Source organism: Enoplosus armatus, chromosome 6, assembly GCF_043641665.1.
Source record: "Enoplosus armatus isolate fEnoArm2 chromosome 6, fEnoArm2.hap1, whole genome shotgun sequence".
Lineage (NCBI taxonomy): Eukaryota > Metazoa > Chordata > Actinopteri > Centrarchiformes > Enoplosidae > Enoplosus > Enoplosus armatus.
In genome coordinates, this window is record NC_092185.1 from 11,426,884 (window position 1) to 11,454,386 (window position 27,503).

The 27,503-nt window shown below is 40.2% G+C and overlaps 4 protein-coding genes across 4 annotated transcripts; 1 reads left to right on the plus strand and 3 right to left on the minus strand.

Moving 5' to 3' along the window:
* Positions 1 to 611: 611 nt before the first annotated feature.
* On the plus strand, positions 612 to 11,264 carry ccdc33 (coiled-coil domain containing 33). The gene is made up of 10 exons (XM_070907005.1): positions 612 to 692; positions 6,695 to 6,900; positions 7,027 to 7,090; positions 9,065 to 9,260; positions 10,007 to 10,095; positions 10,197 to 10,328; positions 10,452 to 10,545; positions 10,633 to 10,790; positions 10,968 to 11,033; positions 11,139 to 11,264. The coding sequence occupies exons 1-10, from the start codon at positions 612 to 614 to the stop codon at positions 11,262 to 11,264; spliced, it is 1,212 nt and encodes a 403-aa protein (XP_070763106.1).
* A 375-nt stretch (positions 11,265 to 11,639) lies between these two features.
* On the minus strand, positions 11,640 to 14,722 carry cyp11a1.2 (cytochrome P450 family 11 subfamily A member 1, tandem duplicate 2). Its single transcript, XM_070906818.1, has 9 exons — positions 14,436 to 14,722; positions 14,004 to 14,159; positions 13,666 to 13,865; positions 13,379 to 13,582; positions 13,090 to 13,250; positions 12,835 to 13,001; positions 12,481 to 12,559; positions 12,170 to 12,361; positions 11,640 to 12,075 (listed from the first exon to the last, which is right to left on the minus strand). Exons 1-9 carry the CDS (start codon positions 14,705 to 14,707, stop codon positions 11,953 to 11,955), a joined length of 1,554 nt encoding a protein of 517 aa, XP_070762919.1. The 5' UTR covers positions 14,708 to 14,722; the 3' UTR covers positions 11,640 to 11,952.
* Positions 14,723 to 15,101: 379 nt separating this feature from the next.
* On the minus strand, positions 15,102 to 18,278 carry stoml1 (stomatin (EPB72)-like 1). The gene is made up of 7 exons (XM_070907779.1): positions 18,016 to 18,278; positions 17,343 to 17,449; positions 17,104 to 17,253; positions 16,092 to 16,295; positions 15,802 to 16,012; positions 15,511 to 15,711; positions 15,102 to 15,385 (listed from the first exon to the last, which is right to left on the minus strand). Exons 1-7 carry the CDS (start codon positions 18,170 to 18,172, stop codon positions 15,189 to 15,191), a joined length of 1,227 nt encoding a protein of 408 aa, XP_070763880.1. The 5' UTR covers positions 18,173 to 18,278; the 3' UTR covers positions 15,102 to 15,188.
* Positions 18,279 to 19,262: 984 nt separating this feature from the next.
* On the minus strand, positions 19,263 to 21,620 carry nr2e3 (nuclear receptor subfamily 2, group E, member 3). Its single transcript, XM_070907763.1, has 8 exons — positions 21,560 to 21,620; positions 21,123 to 21,273; positions 20,878 to 20,981; positions 20,500 to 20,763; positions 20,049 to 20,236; positions 19,706 to 19,946; positions 19,522 to 19,627; positions 19,263 to 19,395 (listed from the first exon to the last, which is right to left on the minus strand). The coding sequence occupies exons 1-8, from the start codon at positions 21,618 to 21,620 to the stop codon at positions 19,263 to 19,265; spliced, it is 1,248 nt and encodes a 415-aa protein (XP_070763864.1).
* Between the last annotated feature and the right edge of the window lie 5,883 nt (positions 21,621 to 27,503).

Below are 27,503 nucleotides of genomic sequence, written 5' to 3' on the forward strand. Positions count from 1 at the left end.
GGCCATTGGCTTTCAGACACAAAGTGATATCCGTCTCCTGACGGGATGTGGGGTGGTCTCTCTAAGCTTCGTAATCACATCATTTGACTTGTGTGACCTCAGACCCATGTTTTCGGGAAAAGGTGTGTGCTGGGTGTTGACATTATTGCGTCACTTGTCTGCCCCCTGATGTAAATTCAATCCAACTGACAGTCCTGCCAAAATAGGAATGATGTATTATACAACAGGCACGCCTTCGACTCCCTCATCAATCTTCATGCCCTTTTCACAGCCTCAGACACGATGTGGCATGCTTTTAATTTTAAGATAAGATGTTTAATTCATTTGAATGTGTTTGTTTTTACCTGGCAACTAGATGCCAGAGTTTTCCAGTGAATAATTTTTTGCAAAACCTACTGAAATGTTTGTTGTGATAGTTTGTTTCAGAAACTGTTGTTACACTATGTTAAGTTTCATACATATCTCCATACTTTCACTCTCGGGGGTCCCTTTGGGTACAAACAACAGCGTTTTGATGTTTCTCTGAACTATTCAACAGCAAGCTGGCTTCTGTAAATGTCAACTGGTGTGTAAGTCATTATACTTCAGTTGTATAGCATTTTGGAAAGGTCATGTCTAGCCAGCGGGGAAAAGCAGACGCTGATACTCGCTGTGCTGCGGCTGACTGCGACATGGATACCACCCTGCTGTTGGCAAGGCTGTAGGGTGGGTTTAGATTGCTTTAGTGTCCCTGGAGGCTCAGTCATACTTCCTCTACATGTTTGATTAGGATCAGGGAAATCCACTACATTTATTTGACAGCTGCCTTAACTAGTTACTTTCCAGATGAAAATTTTACATTAAAAAAACCCATAAATATTCATATAAATATATATTATATATATATATTCACATAAATATCATTATAAAATACAATGAATTGTTTAACATTACAACACTGGTTCACAACCTTTTAACTGTTTGAGCCCCAAAGAAGTAAAGGTATTAAATATTTCATAAAAAAGTTAAAAAAATTAATCCAAATTTGTGTATCAAATCTTTTTTTTTCTTTACTCCTCCATTAATCATCTCACGAACTCTCAGATTTATCTTGTGACATTTTGGAGGGGCCCGACCCTGAGGTTGGGAACCATAAGACTAAAGTACCTAACAACATAGTAATAGAATAGTTCAAACTAACTCCACCTCAACCAGATACAACAGTGAAATGTTGATGCATCAGTATTAACAATCATTTGATGTAAATTTAGCTTATGTACTTTTACTCAAGTAGGATTTTGAATCCTACTCCTTAAAGCCTCTAAGAAGCCTTTCGTCTTCTTCTTTTAGGAATCCAAGATTATAACATGCTGCAATTATGGCTTTCATTGGAAAGTTATAGATAAGAGACCCCTGCTCTTTATTTCACTCTGAAGCCTCCAGGAGTGATAATTCTTTGACTGACTGAGGTTACAGTAGGCCGTGTATTATACTTATTGCCTTTATATTAAGTCTCTTGAAATCCTTCGGGCTGCTACCAGCCAGGAGCAGACGTCAGTTGAATTCACATATTGTATCAGGTGTTACCTGAGCTCCTGTTTGCTTGTGGTTAGAATTAAGGGAAGCTCTTCATCATGCAAATTAAGAAGTAAAAATTACCAGTTGGTGTCAAAAACATGATCTAGTTCAAACAATTCAGTAACACTCAAAACTACTATTGTCATGTGTGTGTGGTGTGTTAAAATCTGGAGGTCATATTTTAGCTTTATGTCCACCACCCCACTGTTGTTACTGAGCTGTGTGCACTCATTCACCCACACTATTCATTATCCCTGAGGCCAAGCCTGCGTTTACTTGTGTGCCCTGTTTGTTTATGGAGCACTGTGGTTTCATGGCAGCATAACCGTAATTGACAGACGTTGATTTACTGATAATCCTTGGCTTTGGTCTCACATTGGACCTCATAAGGAGTGGCATTGGCTGTCAGCCTCACACGTCCTTGAGTCAAAGCTGCATGTTGCCCTTGACACACACCTCTCTGCCTCCATCCCTCCTCTCCTCCTCTGTGTCGCTCTCTCTCTCTATTGCCATTTTTAAAAAACCTTTATACCCACATATCGGCTCACTGCAGATGTGATTTTATTTTGCTGACAGGGCAAAATGTCATTTTCTCAGGGGAGCCCTGTAATTACATTTTTTGGTGCCACAAAACACACTTTAGTCACAGCTGGTTGAAACAACAATTACTTGAAATTCAATTATGCATGATTTAATGGTACTGAATGTAGAGCCTAAATGCAGATAAGTTATTGCGGCTTTGTGGCTGAATCAGCTGGTCAGGTTAGTATGACAATTCTTTATATATCTTAATAACTATGAAATATGTACAAGTTATAGTTATTATCTTATGTATTGGCTTATTTGTATAGGGACAAGTATGTAACATGCCACACACCGCAGCATTTATAGCCTGAGCAAATTTGCAATGCCCATCCCCAGATGGGCTTTAAAATACATTAAACTCAACAACAAATACACAGGAGACTGTACAAAACACAAACTCCACAATAGGTACATACATTAAAAAACACAAAACTGTAACATGTCCATTACCTCTACTACATATCAATATTAATGAGCAGGCTTTTAGAAATGTTCCCAGCATATCATGTTAAAACCATCTATTCACATCTCCAGTGATCAAAACTGTAGAATACTTGTAGTACTACAAAGTGAGATGAAATGAGAAATGCATCAGTAGAACAATGTAACTATTGCTTTTTTCTTCTAATCCCATTATTTCTTGATTAAGATCTCCACTGCAGCAGCACAAGCGTAACAGAGGAACTGAACAGCCCTGAATTCCTGCGGTGACGAGAGTCCAGCTGTGTAAACCACTACATCCTCTTTTCTCAGCTTTCCCCTTCCTTTCTGCTTCGATTGCCTTCAGTCCTTCAACACCCCTTTTACCTCTGTGTCCATTAGCACACTACAGGTATTTCCGCTCGGCTTGTCACATGTGGATGGCGGCATGGGAGGGTTGAGCAGGATGGTGCTCTTATGGGAAAGAAGGACGGGAAGGATGCTGAGGTCAAATGTGGGAAAAGTGGGGAAAAAAAGAGTGAAGTCTGGGTCAGATGAAGGATTTAAGAGAAAAAATAAAAAGGTGGTGGACAGGAAAAGGTAGAATATGTGGATGTAGAGAAAGCTCCTGGGAGCTGCCTTGCTCTGGCAGGCTAATTGAAGCTCTGTGTGGCAGCAGACTCAGAGCTGTCACTCAAATGAGGAGCCCATTTGCTGCATTTTGCAGGCTGTGTGCTGAATTCTGATGTTACAGAAAGCCCAGACCACAGATCGACACTGTGTCACCCCCCCCCCCCCCCCCCATAGGGACTCACAGCACACATCCCATTCCCCTCCCCAGCTCTCCACAGATGATATGTAATAGGGTCAGAGGCATTCTGAACACGAGCAGCGACTGCAAAGCACAACATGTGAATATGAATGATTTTGTTCTGAGGATTTTGTAAATTTGTTGGGCCATCTTGTACATGATAATGTGATATTAGACTCTGCGGGAAGTGTTTTCACTTGTACAGGTTGTCCCTTGTTGGATTAGAAGAGATTATGTCTTCTAGCAGAGCACATAGCTGCAAGCATCCAGTGAATTATTTATCATGAATTAAAGTCTGTTATGAAAATATTTATCTAAAAGCTGAACAGAGTAGGATTTTAATATGGGAAGCTGTAACTGAGATTTTCATGCACATGGTTGTTACTGTAGTATTAAATTAAATAGAAATTTGTCCACGTTTGAACATAAATGTGTCCAAACAAAATAGTCGCTTAGCATATTATTATTTTTCTCAGAGTCGTTTCATTGCACCCAGCTGCTACAATCATTCATGTCCAACACAATTCATTGCCTGCTAAAAACAGATTTAAAAGGCAGTTTGCTTAATGCATGGTATTACTGTCAAGTTGAAGAAGTTCACTGTTTACCTCTGTATTCAACAGAACATCTTTTCACATTGTTTCCACAAGATGCAGATCAAATATATATGGAGATTGTAAAGTGAGTGTCAGACAGTCTTTTAGATCATTGATGACTCTTCCTCCCCCACTTTTATCATTTAGTCTCAATCAGATCTTGTGCCATCAATGATTGTCTATCCCAGCCTTCACTGCTAATGAGCTACCCAAGCAGGAGAGTTATTGATCCATTGTATTGAAGGTTCCACCTACATTTGCATATAAGCATGTGCACATACACACTTTAGGCAAGTTAAACTTTTATTTTTCATGCACAATAGAAGTGCACACACACAACGATCCAGTTACATGTGTCATTCATAGTGGCTCTTTGTGACGATGCATATTTCAGGTAATGTGTTTACACGTAATCTTTCACTTTTTCTGAAAATGTGGAGATACATGAGTTTTTTGTTTGTTTGTTTGTTTGTATTTCGTTTTGTTTTTCCTAAAAACCCACCCTAATTGTTTTGTTTTTAATCATTTTACAGTTTAAATTCAACTTGTTTTGCTAAAATGAAATATTTCTTTTGGAAAGTGTTAGGGATTTGACATCAGACTCTCAGTGAGTTGAGTGAAGCTGGGAATAAATGCTCAGAGGGAGCCACAGGTGCTGCACAGCACGTCACTTAGAAATCATTAGTCAGTCCCCATCAATCTGCTTATCCAGGTTAAGACAGAATTCACATGGGGGCTGGTATTTACTGAGCAGGAACCTCCCTTTGATTCCATTGATTGGTACATGCTGCTTCCAGGCTTAAACACAAGGTTTGATTTTGTTATCATGATGCTAATATAAACAGCGCAATACTGGGAGAAGTATTCAGATCTTTTATTTAAAGGCAGAATGAGTAGGATTTGTTGGTTGTGGTTTGTAAACACAACATTCAAAGTTGGTCCCTACTCCCCGGCTCATAGCTTCCTTCCATGCTTAAGATTTGGTAGCTGGTAAAGGTGAGGCTAACAGCTACTTCATATACTGATTGGTAGCTTAATATATTGTTCATGGGGACTGTTGAATGTATAATCGGTTAAGCAATTTCTCTCTCTCTCTTTGTGTACTTGGAATCAGGGCCGTTTCTTGCTATATGTGGTTGCATACGGCCCCCTATCTATAAACGTTATTATTGTTGTGTAATGTTATTAAGATGCTGCAATGGATGGGGGAAATAAGTCTTGTGAGCAAAATAGTTCACAAAATAGGGGCCCCTAACAACAATTTGCATATGGCCCCCAAAAAGCTGGAAACTTACCCAGAAGATTATTTGTATTTTTACTATTAGTTGTTACTTTGGAGCAATTGTTGCTAATTTGTAAAATATTTACATACCTTCCATAGCAATGTGGACAAAGGAACTTGCAGCCTGTTTTTCTTTGGAGAGACTGACTTATATTGTTAAAGTGAAAGACAAGAACTGTACTTTCATATATTACATGCATTTGAATGTGCAAAGTACCTAGTGACTAAAGCTGTAAAAATATTTGCCTCCAAAATGTAGTAGAGTAGAAGTACTAAGTAGCATAAAATGGAATTGCTGTAAGTGCAAGTACCTCAAAATTGTACTGAAGTACAGTAATTGAGCAAATGTAGTAAGGTTCTTTCCACTACTGCAAAAGAAGGATTTAGAAATGACAGATGCAAATAGATTGTGTACCATTGTTTTGCTTTGAGCTCTGTTGGAGTTGAAACGTGATGCTAAAGTATTTTGTACATAACAGCACCCCCTCTCAGGCCAGAGAGTTGCTGAGGTTTGTGTTGTGGTTACAGGTTGATTGTTCTGACTTGATGACAGAGCTTCAACTCTCACATCCACCTTCAGTTACGTGTTCACTCCTCTGTTTAGGACATTTTCTTTTGGATGAAGGCCTCGAAAAAGACAAAATCACTCAGCAACCCTGCAGCTATAAAGGTAGGCTCTGACAGTGTGGAGGTATTTGTGTCGGAGGGAGAGCCTGTGGGAAGATAATAGATAATGACTCTATTTCATGTAATTTCTTTGAATTTGTGCTACCTGGCAACCAGGATCATTCACAGTGTACATTGTATATGCAAGGCTCATACCTGAAGGACTTTAGGGCTATTGACTAAGAGCTCTCCTGTCACAGAGTGGGTACTGTATGCATAGTGATGTAACAGCCTTTATATTCAAGAGATGAAGAGGTAGAACAGGCCACACACAAGTACAGTGAGCATTGAGGGGTCATAGCTGCAATGTTTAAAAGCTTTCGTCTTCTGTAAAAACACGACCGGTAAATTTAAGGTTCCCATTGCAGATGTCATTTAGTCCTCCCACATTGTTATTGAAGGCTGTTCAGCATTTTACGTCTAGCCAACATTTGCTAAGTTAATGCTTCTTGCTTGTGGTTTCTGTTGTGTATTTAAGCCTTGTGTGTTGTTGAAATTGGCTTCACGTCCTTGTGGTTTGAGGCCCCACAGACCCCAGTGCTGTATGTGTGATGATAATAATAACAATAATTGAAAAGTGGAATATGTAGGAGGTTGATAACCCTTCCCTTTGTCACAAACTGGAACTGCAGATTTGATGATATGATGTTAGTTATGCTTGGGGTTAATTAGATACACATTGGTTGATCTCCCTGTTAGATCCCTTATGAAGAAGCTGTTAAAAAAACTCCAGTAAAATAAATCCAATAGACTGATTTGGGATTATTTCCTCTTCAGCTTCAGAAGGATGGATATGACCTTCCATCCCATAATGCCCTGGCACAGATCCTACCACATGGCCGCTACCTTTTCAAGGGAGCGAAGACTGAGCTCCACAGAGCAGCCCAACAAGAGCAGGAGAGACCAGCTGAGAGGCCAGAGGCTACACAGGCCAACAAACCCAACATAAACCATACCTATCAAGTACATCATCCACATAAACGGTAAAACAGACAATTACGTGCGAGGAGAATGGATTTATTGTGGCGATCATTGAATGAATAATATTTTAGTAATTTATGGATACATTTCACTAATTATTACTAGTTCTTTTTTTGTATATGCCTTAGACCCCCTCTGCATGACTTTGAGGGTGATCCCCACATGACAGAGATCAGCGACCTCCAAACTAAGGTGATTAGACATGATCAATACCTAAACTCTTCTCAGTGAAGCAATCCCCACTGTCACGATGAGTTAGTGAACAGTGACATGGGAAGGCTGGTGAGATGGGACAGTAATGCTGAAGCAGTCACACACAGTTGGGTGACAAAATAGCAGAAAGCAGAACAGATTAACATTTCTCAGACTGATTGCACTCAAGGAGGATCGAGTTGATGAGGTTGAAACTTGTTCTAGGGTCCCAAAGTGTTATTTATGCATATCTTGACATTTTTCTCCCGTAGCTGTGAGGTTTTCTTCATAATTTGATTTATTTATTTTAATTCACCGCTTAGATCTGCGGACGGGCAGAAATTACTCATATTCATCCATGTAGATTTCGTCCTAATTCATGTAGATTTGGACCAATTCTATGATAGAAAGGTAGAGATCTGGGCGTTAATTGCACAATTTCATAGTGACAGTGCATACGTTATGGCTTGGAAAAACCTAATTAAATATCACATCCACACAATTCAATCCAGCTGCCTTCTGTATGTGATACAATTGTCCTGAAGTGACAGTATGTCTGACAGCAAGGCCACTTTAATGTCTTCAGATCATAGAGAGGGGAGGGAACCTGCAGGATTCACAGGCAGAGACGGACTCCCCTTTTGTTTTTGACACATGATAGGACTTTCCAGACTCATCATGGGGAGCCGTCCTTCCCATCATGCCTGTGGGCCCCCCAGCAGAGACACCATCTCATCTACAGTCATGATTGTCACCTCGTCCCTGCCCTTTCAATTAGGTGCTCAATTTCACCCTCGTGTCCCACGGGAGTCACAACCACACCATCCGAGATTGGAATCCCCTAATCGTCGCCCCCCCTCATACATGCAGCTGGACCCTGCTCTCAGTCTCCATTCAGTTCTGTCTGTTCTATGTGATAGAGGAGAATGTGACAGAGCAGAGAACAATGAGCATATACAAGCTGCTAGACAACACACACACGCCTTACAGAGACATGTCTTGATAACAGAGCTCTGCAGCAATGTGATTCCTGGAGAGCAGCTCTGATTGCTTTCCAGGAAGCTAAAGTCAGGGAGGAATTTTGTGTATTTTCAAAGGGAAAGAAGGGCAACACGAATGTGAAAAGAAAGGAGAAAATGTACAAGAAATCATTTTTAAAGAATTTTGAAAAATTCAATGTTGTTTTTTTATTCTCTCTTGCTGAAATACTCTCATGAATTTGGCATGAGTTTTACCTCTACGGTTCAGCAAATGGGCTTTCACAGGATGGCTGCTCGGTGAATGAATGACTTGGATTTATCCAAAATCCCCGGTTAAAGCTCCCATGACAAAAGACCTTCACAGGATAGGGTGTTATTTCCCCTTTGGATTTGAGGAGCCGGAGTCATGAAATCGGTGTGCCCAAACCTTAGACAATCAATTACAGGAACATTACACTTTATGGCATAATATTCTCTTTTGGCTTCCAGTTATGTCCCATTTCTCATGTTATGTGCTCATCTGAAACCAAGAGAAATCAATTATTCATTGAGACACTGAGCCTTGTTCGAACTATACATGCAATATGTATTTGCTGATGCGATGTTTTTAAATTGTCTTAGTATACAGAAATGTCTTGTTGACTACATCCTGGAGGACTCCTAAGGACTACTAAGAGATGGGGTTGAAGCGACATCTAGTGGTGGTGATCACATAGAACCACTCGGCATCAAATTTGTCCCACCATGTTATCTGGGAATATTTAGTTCTTCAAAAACAGCAGTCACTGTTTCTGGCTATTTGATTACAAGTGACCTTGAGGTATTCCATTTGGGGGGATATTTTTTAGTCATCTTTGCACTTTACAACAACCTCGATGGCACTCATAAAACTTAGCATTAAAAGGGGATACAAGGGATTCAATTACTCAAACTATAACAAATATCCCTCTTCAAGCTACTGCCGTGAAACGTACCGTCCACATCTCTCCATCAGGAGGTGGAAAACTATCGTTCAGCCATGAGTAAGATGGCAGAAGACATCATAGCGCTGAGGACACAGGTGGTGACGTTGGAGGCAGAAAACAGCCAGCTCCGCATTGATCTGTCTCTGCACCAGGACCTTGGCCGAGATCTGCTGGGCGACACAGATATCGACGTCATGACCAAGGCGGAGATTTCTGACCGTATAGGTAAACCACAGCAGAGCACTATGGTTAATTACTCATCCATATATTATCCATTCATTAGCATCCTCTCTTGAAACGAGCCTCAACCAAAACATTTCCTCTGCTCACCAAAGGTTGAGACCAAATGTAGAATAAAGTTTGGATTCATAAATGTCAGAAAGTTTACTCCCCAGCCAGCAGTTGTTGAACCTTCAGTCCATGTTGTTATGAATTTAAGGGCATTTCATTGGCAGATGAAGTAGTGATGTGGAAGGTGGCTCCCTGTGTGTTTTCTAATCCTTGTGAGTGTCTATTCCCAAGCAGACTGTGCTGTTTTGTGATAAGGCAGCTCATTTAGGCCACGGACCCTGATAAGCTCAGTGGGTAGAACATCCCTTATCTCCAGAAGGGCAGTTTGTGACCCTCAGTGACAGGATGCTCCTCAAGGTCTCTCTGCTGGCATCTAAGCAAAGGGACTAGATTTAAGTCCCGTCTAACACAAAATCCATTCCATTTCAAAAGCTTTATTGATGGGTGTTCATTATTGTTCATATATCCAAGCCTCAGAGCTGACATGTTAATCATTCTAAATTTGACAAGTCATTGAAACTATAGTTGAAATTTAATACTTTACAGATCAAACGATAATTCTCATCTTGGAGAAACAGCACATTCCTATGTCTATAAGAATCTGCACAAATAACAGACACTTGAGTATCATTACCCAGATTTATGCTGATGTGTACGATTTGTCCTCCTGTTCTTTGAAGCCTCTCTGAAATTCAAACTGGCCAGTGAGACCAGTAAGGCTGTCTCGCAAAGGGACAGGATCCAACAACTGCAGAATGACTTGATCAAGGTTAGAAGATACACAAATGAAACTTAAATAATTACTGTCAGTATATATAGTTTACTGTTTACTCTATATTTATACTGTTTCCTTTCGTGTGTGTTGTGCAGAAGAATGACAGTGAGAAGGAGCTACTAAAACTTCGGAAAGTCCACCAGCAGCAGCAGGACGATCTGCAGCGCCACCAGCCTCGCTTGGCAAAGATGCCAACTTTGGAGGCCACAGTAAAACAGCAGGAAAAGGTGATCAGTCAGCTAAAATGCCCCCTCTACACTTACTGGTAGACATGTCTAATTTCACAATGTGGAATACTTCTTTCTATGAATAACAGCTCGAAATGTATCTGTGCCATCCCAATTTTTCAGGTCATTGAGAAGATGGAGAAAGCATTAGATAGCAAACTCAGAGAGACAAATAAACAGAGGGGTGACAAAAAGCTGGTGGCAAAAAAGGACAGAGGTAGGTGGACTCATTGAGGTGGGGGAGCAATAATATATTTTCACAAAAACATATGCAGTAGCCAGAACATGTCGTCATGCGGTGCAGGTGAGACTGGCCAGAGAAAAGCAGAGATCGAGTCGGCCCTGGCAGCAGAAAACACTCGTCTCAGAGGAGAGCTGGACAGGATTCGCCAGCTGCCTGCCCCAGTCACTATACAGCAGTCAGCACAGGTACTCCTACACATTCAAGCCAGGATTCAAACAGTGTGATGTTAAACTCTCATCAGATTAAAGGGCTGAGGATAAACTACAGCCCAGAGTCAAGATTACATATGTCTTGAGGAATATTATTGTACACCCAAATGTTGTCTTTCAGTTAATGAAATCTCAAACTTACGTGTGTCCTGTCCCCCTCAGACAAAAGACGCACTGCCACTCAAGGAGAGACTGAGTTTACTGAGCAAACTGGAGAAGGCTGAGGCAAGAATCCAAACGCTCGAGGCTCAGGTGAAAATACAAAAAATATATATGTTTCATAGACTTATTGGGTCACTGATCCGTTTTTCATCCATGGTTAAGTGGATGCTTTCCCTGTGTTTGCATGTATTGCAGCTGGAGGAGAACTCTAAATTATGGGGGAGACAGAAACGAGAATTGTTGACCAAACTGAGTGAGCACCAGCATGGCTTTGTCCGGACATCCACCACAATCCTTCATAATGTTCCTTCGGTCAGTTGAGTGCAGTTAGCCTTCATTTAACATAACACATACTGTGCTGTGTGTAATTATTTTATAGTAGAAGTAGTAGTATTTGACATGGAACGATTTCTGCTTCTTACAGAGGTCTGTATCGGAATCATTGTATCAGAAAAGTAGACGGAGGAAGCAGAAGCCTGTAAAATTACCTGCAAACTAACTACTGAACTGTTGACCCAGACTAAACACACACACACAGTTTTCTTTGTTTTAATGTTCCATAATAAATCTATTTAGATATTAAAATATGTTAAATATTTCAAGACATTTTGAATCAATTGTATTGTTTTATTCATCACTGATTTATGTACATAGGTATTTTGTGCACATGGAATAAACGTTCTGTACATTCCAGGATTTTCAATATATTGTACACACACACAGACTACACATTTCCATTAATACTCAAATTGCTCACTAAGTAATATACAGTATATATAGTTACTCTGTTCACTAGTTAATACTGAGGTAATTTGTTCATGCACATTTTTAGCTTTTTTTTCTTTCCTAATGTTTTTTTCTTGCTCTCCATCAGTATCCAAGATGGGTAGATTATATTTGGTGTTTACATTGTGGTGCTTTGTGAAGCCCTTTACAATTAACTGTGATAAAGGGCTGTAGAAATGAGCCTGACTTATCATGCAGCACAGTTCTCTCTCAAACGTTGGTGTTACCGACTAGTGTTTAAAGGCTTCAAAGTCAATATTATAGGCTTTTCTGGTAAGAGAATGAGCTCAAAGGTACTCTGCACTTCCACATGACGCTGTTTCTCCACTCTGAAGTTCTCAAGCATCTGCAAAGACAGAAGATAATGCACGCAGTTAATATGCTGTGAAAATGAGCCACATAATACGGTGAAACTCTTCTTTATTCTCTGTATATCTCACATGTATGAGGAAGATTTGCATCTCCGCCTCAGCTATTCTGCGTCCTAAACACTGACGGGGGCCGAAGCCAAAGCCCAGGCTCCTGAAGTAGTGCGTCTCTGTCCTCAGCCAGCGGGAGGGCTGATACTGCTCTGGACGAAAAAACACTTTGGGGTCTCTGCCCATTGCATACAGTCCTAACTGGACCAGAGTCTAAACACAAAAACAGAAAAAAGGTGAGTAGTGCTCCGACACTGCCAAACACCTACTCAGCTTCTACAACAATGCTCAAATAGAAAAAAAACATGATTCGATTTATATTTTTAACTTACCCCAGCTGGGATGTGGTAGTTTTGAATAATGATATCTTCGGCTATGTATCTTTGCAAGCTCACTGCAACCGGGTGTAACCTGAGGGATCAAAATGAAAAGTCTATATTAAAGACTAACTTAGTGCTAGTAGGCCTTACTACAAATCTGAAAACTATTTCCTAAACAATTAGGAATTTGCCTTGCTGATGAATAAATTAGAGTATAATAAATGGCAGCTGTCTTATTTCACACATCTTGTAGGATGGGTCGGAAGAAAGAAAAAAACAGTAGGAGTTAAGGCATGTGTAATCTCCATGTATAATCTCCATAGTATCATTAATAGCATTATATAGCTGGGGGGGGGGGGGTTTCACCTCAGTGTTTCCTTCAAAGCCCCTTTGACCAATGGAATCCGCTTCAGCATCTCCAGCATGTCTCCCTGGCTTTCAGCCCGAGCTGCAGCCACCTCCGCCCTCAGTTCCTCCTGGAGGTTGGGGTGCCTAGCTAGTTCATACAATGTCCACAGCAGCGTTATAGATGTCTGAAACACACAAACAGAATTAGAAGAGTCTTAGGAAAGACGAAAAGTAGTCTGGAAAATAAATTTGTTTTGTAATTTTATTTCTTACCGTATCTACTCCTCCAGCCATTAGCTCAGTGATGCTGGCCTTGATGTCTTCAATGGACAGCTTGTCCAGCATGAGCAGGCTCGCCAGCACTCCTGGGTATTTCTTTTGAGTTCCAGTCTCCTGACGTAACTGCCTGTAGATGTTCTGGATGCAGCGGTCGGCTGAAGCCCCAAAAGAATATAAATGAAATAAGAAACTAGCCCACATACAGTACAAACATAAAAATAGAACATGTGATTTTCAAATAACAGCACTGACAACCTCATGAAGCCAATCAAAGCCAACCTACCTTGGTTGAAGATCCCATCCCAAGCCTCCACATGGTCCCGCCACACCTTCGCTCCAGTCTGCCTCAACAGAGCAGGAGGTATGTACAGCATGGGTGAGGTAGTCTTGAACATGAGGGTGATGCAGTCAATGAAATGTTGAGCTTCAGGGTCTATGTAGTCCAGCATCAAACCCAGACGCTCCCCGTACAGCACTGAGCTCACCGCTGTGTAGGACAGAGTAAACATGAGACAGACTGACAAAGACTTACTTATACTTGAATATAATAGAAATAAAAGTCAGGCTTACACTCTAGTGCATATTTAAAGAGTTCTTGAGAAAGGTCAGTGGTCCATTTGTTCTGGCCACTTCGCTTTATCTTTTTGTGAACTCTGGCCACAAAATCTTCGCCAACTTCATCCAGCAAAGGCACAAAGTTTTCCAGTACCTTCGGGGAAATCACCTCCTTGTTGAGAATCACACGGTTTGATCTCCAGTCTTCTCCATTCCTGTGGGAAGATTGGATGTAAGCAAGGTAACTTCATCTTATCGCACTTAATAAATCAAATGTATGGTTCCATCAAAGTGTAAAAAATGTTGGTAAAACAGAATGTACACAGGTAGAAGGGGATAATAATAGCACATACTTTAGTAAAACTCCATATTTGCGATTCCTGTAGTCTCTGTATGACGTCCATGCTTCAACTTTCAGCCTTTTTGGATAATGGCCCTCTGCTTTGAACAGGATAGCAGCGTCTTCAGGATTGATGATATTTACACTTTCATAATAACCTATTTTTTCTCTGACATACAGAAAGTCAGAGGAAAAAGGGGGTAAAAAAGGCATATCAGCTGCTTGTTTTTAGAAAACATGACCTTGTCGATTTGTCAGTCACAGATATTTTTCCAAGAACAAAAATATTTGGACCAGAAAATAGTTTCAAACTAGTGACATAACTCTACATCATTTGTTTGGTCTATTTGTTATTTACTTAAGATAAGCAGGAGACGATCAGTGTTATGCAGCGTTAACTTATAATTTTATTGAAGATTTATGCAAACTACCTTGCCTTACGTACCTGAAAATGGGTCCAAAAGTGTTGAAGTTCTGCAACATGATGTGGTGAAGGTTTCTGAAGCCGTCCAGTTTCCAAAAATTGTACAAGTTGGCCACCCCATTCTTCCACAGTCCAGGGATCTCACTGAAAGGCCTGACAATGCTGCTGCTCTCCGAGTACGCCTGTCTGACCACCGACATACGGCTGCTGCAGCGCACACCTGTTGTTGTCAGCTCTTCTATCCAGGACAGGGGCAGCATCATAGGGCTGCGCCACACACTCCACCTGGCCATCCTGACAACAAAAATGCTCACTCTGCTCTACCTTCAGCAGCTACTCTGACTCTCCCAGGGACATCGGGTGCAAAAGAAGGAGGCTGGTCTAAATAGTCGGCCCCCCCTTGCTGTGCTGATCAAGGCTCTCCAGTTCAGAGCCTAATAGAATACACCAAAGAACAATATGTCCGTGTATGTTGAGCTGCGTTACCTACTCAATATTTAATCTTGTATCCAAGCACCCTGCTATCATCTTTCTGTACAAAGTGTGACAGAAACTTTTAAGACTATGCCAACTAAAATTAGGCCGAAAGACCTTCAGACAGTTTGTTGTTTTTGTAAACAAGCATTTGCTTTGTGATTTGATTTGTGAAGAAAGACAAGGCCATGACATAAATCAGTTTATGGCAAATGTAATCAGTGAATACATGATAAACATGTACTTTACAGTTAAAATTAAGGATTTAATAAATGACATATACAAACGTTACTATGGACACTATTTCTTAAGTAGCTTTATGAGTTCTTCCAGCTTCATGGCAGTCTTAATGTCTCCCTGGATTTTAAGTCTGCCACTGGTATATGCTGCAAATGGCCATAGCCCGCCCTGGAACATGGCCAGAAGGTCGCTGTCACTCATACTCAGTATCACATCTGGCTCTCTGCACAAGGACCCTGCTCCAGCTGCACCACTACCTACAGAACACACAAAGAGCCACAAAAAAGATTAGATAGCACTACTTGCATTCAGTGGCTGGATTTGTCTCAATGAAAATGCTCTTATAATTGTGTCATATTTACAGCAATATATGAACCATCACCTTGGCTCAAATCCACATAGTAATTGTGATGTTGTCCATCTTCCGAGCTTATGTCAAACTGGAAGCTGGCCCCAACCTGGTGGACCAAAGTTTCAGAGAGCAGGAGCTTGACTCCACTGAGCAGCTCTTCAACAGACCCTGGTGTGGTCACGACCGCCTGAGGGGCACTGGTGAGCTCATCTGTAAAAGTTATGCTGTCCCCTGAGGAGTAAAAGCCACAGATGTATTACATAACGTTATCATAATGGGTACATGTCGTACAAAATCAATTGTGTATGTGTGGGGCCATACCTTGTTGAGGCTTTGAACTGCCACTGTGGCCCAGAAAGTGCATGGCCAACTGCTGAATGGGGCCCGTGAGGCCTTCCAGTCCAGGCACAGATGGAGGCATGATGAGGGGTCCAGAGGGGCCTTCATCTGGTGCTTTTAGTAGAGAGCCAAGGGTAAGCTCTACCCTGTCCACCTCCAGCCCCCAGTGCCGTGTCAACTCATTTATGTCCATCTGTACAGTGCAAGAAAGGATGTAAGTTTGAAATGATGCAATGAAAAGCCAGCAGAGAGTAGCTCCAGTGTATTCTCACCCCGAGATATTCTCCCAGTTTGACTCTCTCAGTTTGGATCTCCCTGACAGTCTTTTTTGCCAGGCTATGGGTCAAAGCATTTTGTGCCGTCATCCTGGTTGAGGCGTTCAGGTCCTGGACTGATACTACTGAGATGATGGGGTTCCAGATCCTGAACTGGATGTCTGCTCCCACTGACAACACACCACCATCCCGAGTATTCACCTACAGTAGCAAATTTACATATTATATGAGTGCTGGATCACACACTGGTCATTTAATATTGGTCACAAGTTAGAGACATCTCCTCTTCATTCTTAAAGCTGGTATTGAATAAGCAATATTCACTGTGTAAGGCTGAATGTACAGTTGCTGACCGTTCATAAGGAGAGTCTAGGCACCGTTAAGAAACAAGTGACCTGAGCTTGACACCTTAACTGTGATAAATGTTTAAGCTTAAAGATCAACATTTTGCCATCGGATATGCATTTGCATTTAATTATGAATTGTATGGGGGCAAAAACTGAAAGGTTAAGCAATGTAAATATGAAAGGGATGATACAAGACTAAAATCATTCAGCACACAAAAAAACATTTGGTGTTGGCATGAAAACATTTTCAAATATATTGCAGGTAGCATGAGGTTACAACTTTAGGTATGAACACGTGCTGTCACACGCTATTCAGCGTTCTCCCAGTGTCAGTTTAGTTTCTCTAGTTTCACACTGATAGCACTAGTGCAATAGTGCACCAAGAGTGCCACCTGCAGGACAAAGTGAATCACACACACAACTAACAGAAATGTTGATTGAACTCAGCTTGTTTCATGAGCAACTACGATTCTTTAGCTCACGTTTTGTAGTGTAAGAATCACATGTTAACATTTCTTAAGGTGATATAAGACACTGCTTGCCTCTGTGCTTGTGATGAAGTTGAAAATGACTTAGATGGTGATGGTGCCATTTTCAGTGTTTCAGGACTTGAACAAGTTGTCCATCCCAACAGCTAACTAATGAAGAGTCTAGTGGTTTACCTGGCAAGGAGGGATGTTGAAAGCACGGGTGCGCAGGTCCACTCTCTGCCACTGGTCAATGAGGGGCAGCACAAGAACAATACCAGGGCCCTTTGAGGGAGAAACTCGACCCAGACGAAAGACTACTATCCTCTGATAGTTAGGCACCGTCTGTGGACAAAATAATTTGGTTGTTTTTATTCTCAACAAGTGAGTAGACATGCTGAGGGAGTAACTTGTGAGAGATAATTGCAGCTTACTTTCAGTACAAACCATCCTGTTATAGGAAATGTTATTAAGGTGCAGATGTAGACGAGGAAGATCACAATCAGGTGGCAAATCCAGGACACCCATCCTTGGGAGGTATCTTAAAGAAAAGAAACAAAAGTCTAGAACTAGGGATGTAGTGTTTGAATGACATGGTAGGGAGTGTAGGATCCAGTGTTTTTGGAGCTTGACTCGTCCTTGGGACTAAATTCCTAAGTCCTAAGACTAAAGTCATGCAAGTCATCCATCTTTAATTAAGTGCAATGCTATGTAGTGCGGTGGGTTTTGGCATATGTTGTACATATTTTTATTATACGTTATATATATTTTATTACTTCTTATGTTCAAAGTCTGTCCGTGTGTATTGTGTTTCATCTGGCTGCAAGACAAATTTCCCTTGGGAACAATAAAGTTAAAGGTCAAAAAAACATAATGCACTATGCAGTCATAACACTTTGACAACATCTAGTGGTAGAAAGTTGATCTTAAATGGTAAACCACTCATATTCAGACACTGAGATCGTTAAAGGGAAATACTATATATTTTATTAGATTATTTGAGGCTTGTTTGTTTCACTTAAGCCCACTGTAACGTTATTACTCTTTGTAGTTAAATCCCAAATTTACCAACATACCTACTAGTTAATGTTAGCTAACGTTACCTACCAGTGAAGTCGTTTTGAGAAACATTGGGCATGTTGTCAAATGAAAGTCCTTTGTGATACCCGGGCTGTGTAAAGCCATCAGTGTCCACAAACAAGCCAGGAGTCCTCGGACTGGTGGAGTCCCTCTGAGGGAGCAGCTGATACGACTTGCTAAACATCGTTAGTAAAATAAAATAACTGATATTTCTTTTTTTAAAGCAACTTCATATTAATTATTCAGTCTCCACTGCAGTTGTCAGCCAACCCGCCTGGTTGAAGCAAACAAGGTAGTTATGGTTACTGAAATGCAGGACGCTTTAGCTAAATACTAACTAGCTAGTTCCCTTTAGATACATCCGTGTTGTGGTTCAACTCTTCTTCTGTGTGTTTACTGGCGACTCGTGTTCATCAGTAAATGTGCTCATTACCGCCACCTAACGTTACTGTAGTCCAACTGTCATTGATTTTTGAGGCTAATATCAAGTTAGCCTCAAAAGTTTAAATTTTTTTTAACATCTTACTACTCCAACAAACAACAAATATTTTCGATAAGGATTACAAAAATGTGCTTATTAAAGACCAAGATATGTATGGAGTGAGACATTTAACAGTTGAAAAATAAACTTGTCAGAGCTCTCTGGTTTCTAAATTACCTCAAACATATTTTTGACATTACTCTACTGCAATTTCTTGTTACATATTGGCTGATAAATACACCGTTATCAATATATCTGTAATAAGCTTACATTGACCAATAGTATCAACCATTATGATGTATTGACTCTAAATAATAATCTGTTCTTTGTAGCCTCTTTTTGTAATATGTCTTGTGTTATGTATTCTCATCTGTTTCTTTAAAACCACATAAAGAATTGAAAAAATTACCCCAGATGAACACACTTGTTAAATACAACAAATACAAAATGTCCACATTTATTTAGGACAAATACTTACATTCAAAACACATATCTTCATTTTCATATGCTGTAATAAAATGTATTTTCCTTGCAACTAAGTACCAACACAAAATACTTTGATATGCTTGTGGTTGTTTATAACAAAACTGTAATATTTACAAAAAAATTTGTGCAATAAAAACTAACCAAAAACTGCAGCTTATTTAATTTGAATGCGTAAAAAAGGGCTGTTATGTTGCATTTGAAAGAAGTCATAACCAGAATGTGAAATACAACCAAAAAAACATGTTGCGTGAGGACTGGTTTATTGCGTTTTCCTAGCAGGTGTCGTTTGGCTTTCCTTGATGCTTGTTTAGTTTTTGAACATGTCACACAGCAGCTTTTCCATGGGTGTGCTGCCAATGGTCCTGTGAAAGAACAGTTGCTCTATTTTCTCAGAGCTCACAAAGTGGAGGGATGGCAGCAGAAGTAACAGTTTCCCAAACCTTGATGGACAAGAACAAAGGGGAGGGGGGGTGAACATGTTTCTATTCAGGCTTTTAACTTCAAATACTCCAGATATTCTTATGTTTGAAGACCTTTGTGGTCTGTCAGTCTGTAAGCAGGCTCACCTGGCACATTGGCTTGGGTATACTGAATGGATGTGCTGTCCTAGCAGCACCTGGGACTGGTCCTGCAGATTCTCCACCTGCTCTGGGTCTTTGAGGCTGCGTGTCTCTGCGAGTCAAACAGCACACATTAGTCACTATGTCCATTTAATAGCAAATACATATTGCTGAAAGAATAACTCCTTACCCGGCTTGAATAGAACAATGGCTTTCAGGCAGGCAAACTCAGTCGGGTCAACAGCAAGGGCCTTGAAGCGATTAAAGACCTCTTCCAGGTTGCGCAGGTCGGCTGTGGGGAGGCTGATCTTGGCCTGCTGTGTGGGAGAAAGATCTGGAAGAGACAGAAGAGGACAGCTGTCCATGGGCAGGGACCACTGGATGGCACACAAGAGGAACATCTCACTCCAGGCTTCTTCAAGGAGAATCACCTGAGGATGTCACAGAAATACATGTTATCATTCTCACACACACCATGTATGTGTGTAAAAAGGTTCAGTGAATATACAACAACATATGTCAGTCAGTCTCACCTGATCTCGAAATGGCAAGTGAGCAAAAACAGGCAAATTTTTTGCCCACTTGACAGACATGAAGAGGAGTCGTGCTGATGTCTCATATACACTCTCTGAACAGCTGGAGGTGTATGGTGACGTATGACAGTCAGAGGGAGTCTGATCTCTCTCTGAATCATTGGTCGTCACATCAATATTCTCCTCCACTGTACATTAGAAAAAGTCAGGAGAGTCACACAAATGTTTAGGCTACTGGGAGTACAACATTTTTAAATTTAAATGAATCATTACAATTCAGATAAGACAATTCTAAATTTCTGTGGCTTATTGTATCATCCTAAAAGGCAAACCCCACTTGTCAACGACCTAAGCAGCACAACCAAATCATAAAATGTATTTTCAATTGTGTCCCATCTAAGTAGATACTTCTTATGGTCCACCTTAATTTAATTCTGTCACATGATCTCACCGTCCTCGGGCTCCAGTTTTGCGCAGGTCTCTGCAGTCAGCAGGCTGACCATAAAGCGGTGGTTGTTACTGGGGTTGCTGCAGGGCTGTATGGTGGCAGAGTTGGTGACAGAAGAAGTGACCAGAGGTCTACAGATGACTGATGAGTAGGTGGCAGAGCAGGTGAGCTCCCGTGTGGTGGCTAGGTGCTCCTTTTTAGTGTCCACACATATAGAGTCCAGACTGACATGTGCTGTGCTTCGAGGCTGTCGCTCATTCTGCACAGCTGCAAAAGGGACAGATAAATAATATATCATCATCAACAGTCAGGGCTGTACTTTGTACTATGATAGAATAGATTATATATGCACAGATAATATCTTATTCAAAGTTTTCTCACCATCTTTGTTCATGCCAGCTTGGAGACACTTCTTTAGTCGACAAGCTTGGCACTGGTTCCGATGAGCCTTGTCGACAGGGCACCTGCCATTTCCAGCCTGACACCTGTGATAATGACAAAAAGCCATTTTCTGAATAAAGATAACTACTGTGTTAAAATACAAAGAATTACATGTTACACTTGTTTTATCTCTCCATTGTATACATGGTAATTATGACTGCCCTGTAAGATAAAATGTTTCTCACCTGTAGATGAGTCTTCGTCTCACACTGCGCTTGAAGAAGCCACTGCAGCCGTTGCAGGCATATATGCCATAGTGTTTACCACTGCTCGAATCAGAACACACTTTACAAAGCAGGCCCTGGCCAAGTGCTTTACCTGGGACTGAGCTTTTTTCTGTAGAGAACAGATAGTAGAAATAAATACTTCAACTTAAAATCACTGGAAGACTTAATTGTACAGATAGGTATTTTACATTTTTTATTCCTTTGTTCTGTCTTTTTATTCTATTTCTTTTATTGTTTACACAATACACAATAATATTATGGACATAATTATTCTGACAATATAGTCTGAAAAAACATCTGCAATGTTTGTTTTTTAATTTTGTTGTCATTGTTTAGCACCTTTTTAAGATCTTTCATGTTACAACAGATGCATATTACAACAATGAATGGCTCACCAGCTTCAGTTCCATCTGTGAAGTTGTTTGACGAAAACATTTTGGTCATGTGGTCCTCCATTTTGAAATGTGTTCTGAACTTCACTTCATAAATAGTTTTTGGACAAATATAAGATTACTCCCAGAAGTATTTCCTCTTCTGTACAAAGCGAAGTTGCCTGGCTCGATCAAAGGCGCGATTTTCACGTGTTCAGTGTTAACACATGGCAATGCCCCCAAAACACAAAAGATGTAGAATTGATCTTCTCCTCTAAAGCTTGTAGTTAAATCATAATTTCTTCAGAGATCATCAGATAGTTACTCCAGGAATGCTTGATGATATTGATCCAGTGCTGTTGTCCTTTCTTTGGTTATTTCTGATGTAATGGGGGGGTCAATAGAGCTACTACTTGTCTTCTTCTTTCCCTCTGCCAGAATGAGTGTGTGAGTCTGAGTCGTCTGGGGGCTTTCTGAAGGAAGACAAGGAGATTAGCACCAGGCGCTGTGTAAGCAAATGCTGATTTGTCATCCTCTTAATCTTTACTGCCTATAAGGGTAAATCAATCAGTCACACCACTTACAAACATAACTGTATTCAGCAAAGGTGAACACCAAAAAAGAAGAAAAATACATTGTACTTCTCAGCCACACTGCTATCATATGACTTCATAAATTTGGTGGCTGCTGGATAGTAAAGGTCACCGGTGTCTCCAGATTGTAACTGTGATCAGCATTGTTGTTTAAATTATTCCCGGTTCAGTCTTTACTTATCATGCCTTTCTCAGATCAGCTAATTCATTCTTATTTCCATGTATTTCATGTAACATTTTCTCACTTCTGATTTGCCATTTCATTGTTGCTGTAAGATATAATTTATGTCTTAGTTCTTAGTTCACTCTTCAAATTGTGTTACCACAATGTTGCACAGGGAGCCAAAGTATTCCTTTTAATGCAAGTGTGACTGCTTAAATGGTATTTTGTAGTATTACATAGCATTGTGCAGGTGTCTGTTTTGTGTATTTTGTAATAACATTACTTGATATTCCCAGAAAAGCTAAAAAAAGATATGTGTACAAGCAAAGATGCTTCATGTATTATCTAACCTATTGTAAAATCATCCATGCGTAGTCAACTACTGCCCACAGCACTGACTTGAGGTTTTAGGAGTTGAATACTAGTCAACAAGAGACATTGCAAATATGGATTATTTGTCCCACTCCTGGTACACATATGTTCCTCATCCTCCTGTTGACAGGGCAGTGGGGCTAACAGGGTAGTCTTACTCTATAGTTAAGACATTCCCTCTGTGCCATATTGGCCCTGTCAATGACACTAATGGCCTCAGGAGAATACAGCCACCCCAAATCAGTAAAGTAGCTTAACCTTCCATGAAATGTGGTCTCCTCTTGGAGGGGATCACGAAAGGGGCAATGAGAAGAAAAACAATTAGTGCAGAGATTGAAAGAGCAGCAACAAGTTGACCCTTAATTCCATTCTTCTGCCATATGGTGGCTGCTCTCTGGAGCCTCTGTCTGCCTAATTAGTAACTCAAATGCCATTTACTGTTATTGCCTGTGCAAAGTTCCTGGAATCGCTAATTTTCACACTTCTTTCTCACCTGAAGATGTTACACAGTGGATGGCCACAGAGAAATGTCAGAAATATCAACGCCTGTGCTTGTTATTTTCTGTACAGGTCTATCAAGGTAGCATGATGGCTGTATAGTCATTAACTTGCATGTAGCTAATAACATCTGCTTAAGCTCTTTAATCAGATCAAAAGTAGCAAAAAACACTAAAGAAACTGATGTGATTGTGTCCATAGATTGATCATGTCTCATGTCTGTAATCCTTATTAAGTCACTCTTGATTTAAGGAAAACAAGTAGTATTGAAAACAGAGCTCTTTCTGTTGGCCTAGACTGGTGTATAAAAGGATTACAAACTAGGGGCAATCTACGAGGGATTTGCACACTCAGAACTCAAAACCTGTTGTCTCAATCAGTTTTATAATCCTGAGACAGGGATAAAACAGGCTCCAATAGTTGCAATGGTGTAGGTACATACAATACAATAATAATAATAATATGCGGCAAATTGGCTTTGTATCATGCACCTCAGTAATACAATATGCTATCACCTGTGGCAAAATGGACTGCAGGTACAACAGTATGTCTCAAAGGCACCTTTAATAACTACTTGTGATCTGATTTTACTTCCAAACTAATTTTGTCTGTGGAAAAAAATAAAAATCAGAAACAAAAAATGGGCAAACAATAGGCAGTCTCGTCTGGCACCTTTGCATTTACACTACACTACATGTTTGGTTGCAGTACAAATTTACACTCAAAACCCACTCTGTGGATAAGCCTAAAATGCATATTTATACTGACCTAAGCAGTATTGAGTATGATAATCTGGAGTCCTATATCAGATTACATAACACAGGTGTTACTCACATGCCAGGTGTGAGCTGATTATCTTGCTCTTCACACTTGTAGACAGGACCTTACATGTAAGGTGCATGCTAAAAGGTCATCTTTCTGGAAAATGATTGGTTGGATGTTTCAGACCATTTCAAATTTTAAAGTTTGTGATCACTGATCATACCTAATACATTGATATTGTGTATGTCATCTAAATGAGTTGCACATAAGCAAAGCGTAACTTTAAAGATTTCCATCATAGTGAAACATGTCATAGTCCTTTCTGTGTTGTTTTTGGATGCCTGACTCTCCAGTTGTCAGCACGGGTAAGATACTGCTGCCATCAGCAAAGAGCTACTTTGTGGTTTTGCCTGGCAGGGATAACTGTCACATTTCTTCACTCCTCAGCCCTGTGATTGTTGTGCACCCAATCTTTAGCAGCCGGCTGCCATGAGCCAACTGGATGATTATGTATTTAGTGGAAGTATTTATGATGACAGAGCCCTGCAGGTGATTGAACACACGTCACTAATAAAACCCTAGCTCAGTTGCTTGGCAGATCAGATAGATCAGCTATTCATTAGTTTAGGAGTGCCGTTACCTCTCTACATATTTTCAAATACTTTTCACTGTAGTCAGTTGCAGTTCATCAGACATTGAAGGCACATGCACTGCAGCAGGCACAGCTGTGCAAGACATAATTTTAGTGTCCTTCAGAGGATGCCCTTGAACTCCAGTTCACAAATCTTTGTATCAGTCTAAGCAGCTTTTGGATATAATCTCCTTGAATGTCAGCTATTGTCAAAGAGTGAGATTAACTTTTAAAGTTGTTGGCACCCTCTTTATGCACAGGGAGCAGGTACCTCAAATTGCTATGGCTTAAAATATGGCATAATTGATGATGTATTCGTTGTTTTTTTCCCCTTTAATCTAATTATGAGCTTGAATTCATAACCCTAATGCAATCTATTTTTAGGACTGTGCTAAAACAATGAATAAAGTTAGACAACTTTTGGCATTAAAAAAGAGACAAAACCAGACAAAATCATTTTTTTAACTGTTTTTGTACAAACCAAAAATTAAGATAACAAATAAAATAAAGACCAGAAAATGTCCCAGTAGGATCATCTTATACCTGCCCTGTTATAACAGCATAAGCTTCTGTTACACTGCACTCAGCATGTCTGCCTGATTCCAAGTAGCTGCAGAGAATGGTTAATCAAGCTTGCATGGTTAAGCTTTGTTAGGTTCAGTTCAGCATTTCCTGTGGTCTCCCCCAAGTCAGATGAAGTAGAAGGATTGAGGTGTCAGCACTCTGGCTACCAGGGATTGCCCCGCCTTGCCATCTGCTTCCACTACTGTAATCCACACAATGAGACAATCAGTTGTCTCAGTCCATATCAAAGTCATATCCACTCAATTTAACAGATAAATTAACATCAATGAGATGTCCTCCGATTAAAAGTTCATAGGCCTACATATAGCATAGATAAAACATAACATTCAAAATAAATTACCAGAAACTTAAATGTAAATTAACACTGACATGATTACATGTGTCAAATTTGAAATTATTCACTTTTCTTACAGTTAATTGGATAATTTTGTCACACCATTATCCATCTGCCTAAACACAACTCCAGAAGTTAAAAGCGCAGCTAGCAGCCCGTAGAGGTCATGTAAGTGCCCTCACCAAACCAAAACTCTTTCCCTAAGTGCATTTGCTCATTTATAGAAGTGACAGGAGGACAGAAACAGGTTCCTCTCAGTTTGCTGTGGTCTCCAGAAGGTGTCATGTAGCCAGTCACAAATTAAGATAAATAAGAATATATAAGAAAATAAGAACTTTCTAGCCATTGTGACTGACACAGGATGGTGAGTCTTTTCTCATCTGTAACAGCACAGGTCACACTGAAATCTTTAATCACTTTTGCAGCATTACAGCCGACACTGTCGATCCCAGGCTGGTCTCTAGAGGGAGACAGACACCATTTGACTGTGTCATAAAAGTCTGGTCACAGGTGACCTGATCAGAGCTGAGTAAACCCACAGCTGATGAGTCCGAGATACTGTGGGTGAGACTGGAATATTTATTGGCTTACATAGTTAGACAGTTACAGTAATAATATCATCTGGGTCATATCCATCATTAAATTACACCCAGTTTGTTTTCCCTTGCATCTGCTCAAAACAATGTAAGGAAAAAATAGATCAATACGTCTCTTTTTGTATCACATAATTGAATTGAATTCAAATAGTGACCACGGCATTCTTACTTTTCACATATTTTTAGCTTTTCTAATTCATACCAATGAAATCAAACTTAACGTGAGATTTCCTGTTGTAACAGGATGTAATGGTGGGCCATGACGTGAGCTGAAGTGAAAAATGTAATCCAGTGAAATATCAATACTTTTATTTGATAAGGGATGAAAATATAAAAACTGTGAATGAATACTAATTATGCAAGTTGTGCAGAGAACAAGTACAGCAACATCTTATGTAATGTGGGTAGAAAACAGATTTAATTTATTTGATTACAAAACAGGTTAAACTCTCGATGGTGCATTATAGCAAACAGAGAAAACAGGGAGACTAAATTAGAGGTGCAGTGGATCTATTTACATATTACTTAATTTAATGTTTGATGACAGTTATACTCTTAAAAGTAACAAATAACTACAACTATCAAATAAGTATAAGGAGTTCAATATTTTCTTCTGAAATTAAGTTCATTATGTTAAAGTTTAAATGCAGTATAAAAAGAAATTTCACAAAATATATATTGTGTATACAAAATATTTAGTACATCAAAATTGTTATGAATACTTTTATTATTAAACTCCAAAGGGGTGTGTGTGTGTGTGTGTGTGTGTGTGTATACACGTGCGCGCGTCAGAATTCTGTGCTTTTATTTTTACGCATCATACGTTCTTGTCATTATGACGCTAGAATTATGCACTAGAACTGGTCACAAACCACTGGGCAGACACACAGTGGAGCTGGTTGGATTGGAGATACTGCTCGGAGTTTTTCCTCTTTCTTGAAGGTTTTTCTGAACTTTCTGATACGCTTGGCTAACGGAACACACGTTGAAAAATTCCCATCGTTTGTGGAAGGGGAAGAAGACGCATTTTTTCACGTTATGACTGCCATTTTATGACCGTTAGGATTAGCTTATTTGTTGATCGGTTTTTGGTTTTGCAAATACGATCGTTGAGGTCTTGCATCAGGTGGACGCGGTAGTTGTTTGACACATGAGGAGGGAGAGGAGAGGAGGAACACGACAAGGAGTCTGGAGAGTGGATTTAAAGGATCTAGCTGCGCGAAATCCTACACATAACGCCGAAAAGGTGATGTATCCTGAGTCTAAGGTAAGAAATATTTGAACTGTTGCTGTATTATAGGGCAGTATTGCTGATTCAGTGATGGTGTGTGTCCTGAAGGCGATGTGACAGTTTGACATTGTGACAGTAGTGTAGTGGTCTCTGTTTTCCTATCTTGCCACTCCCTCTTTACGATCTCATACACCCAACACACA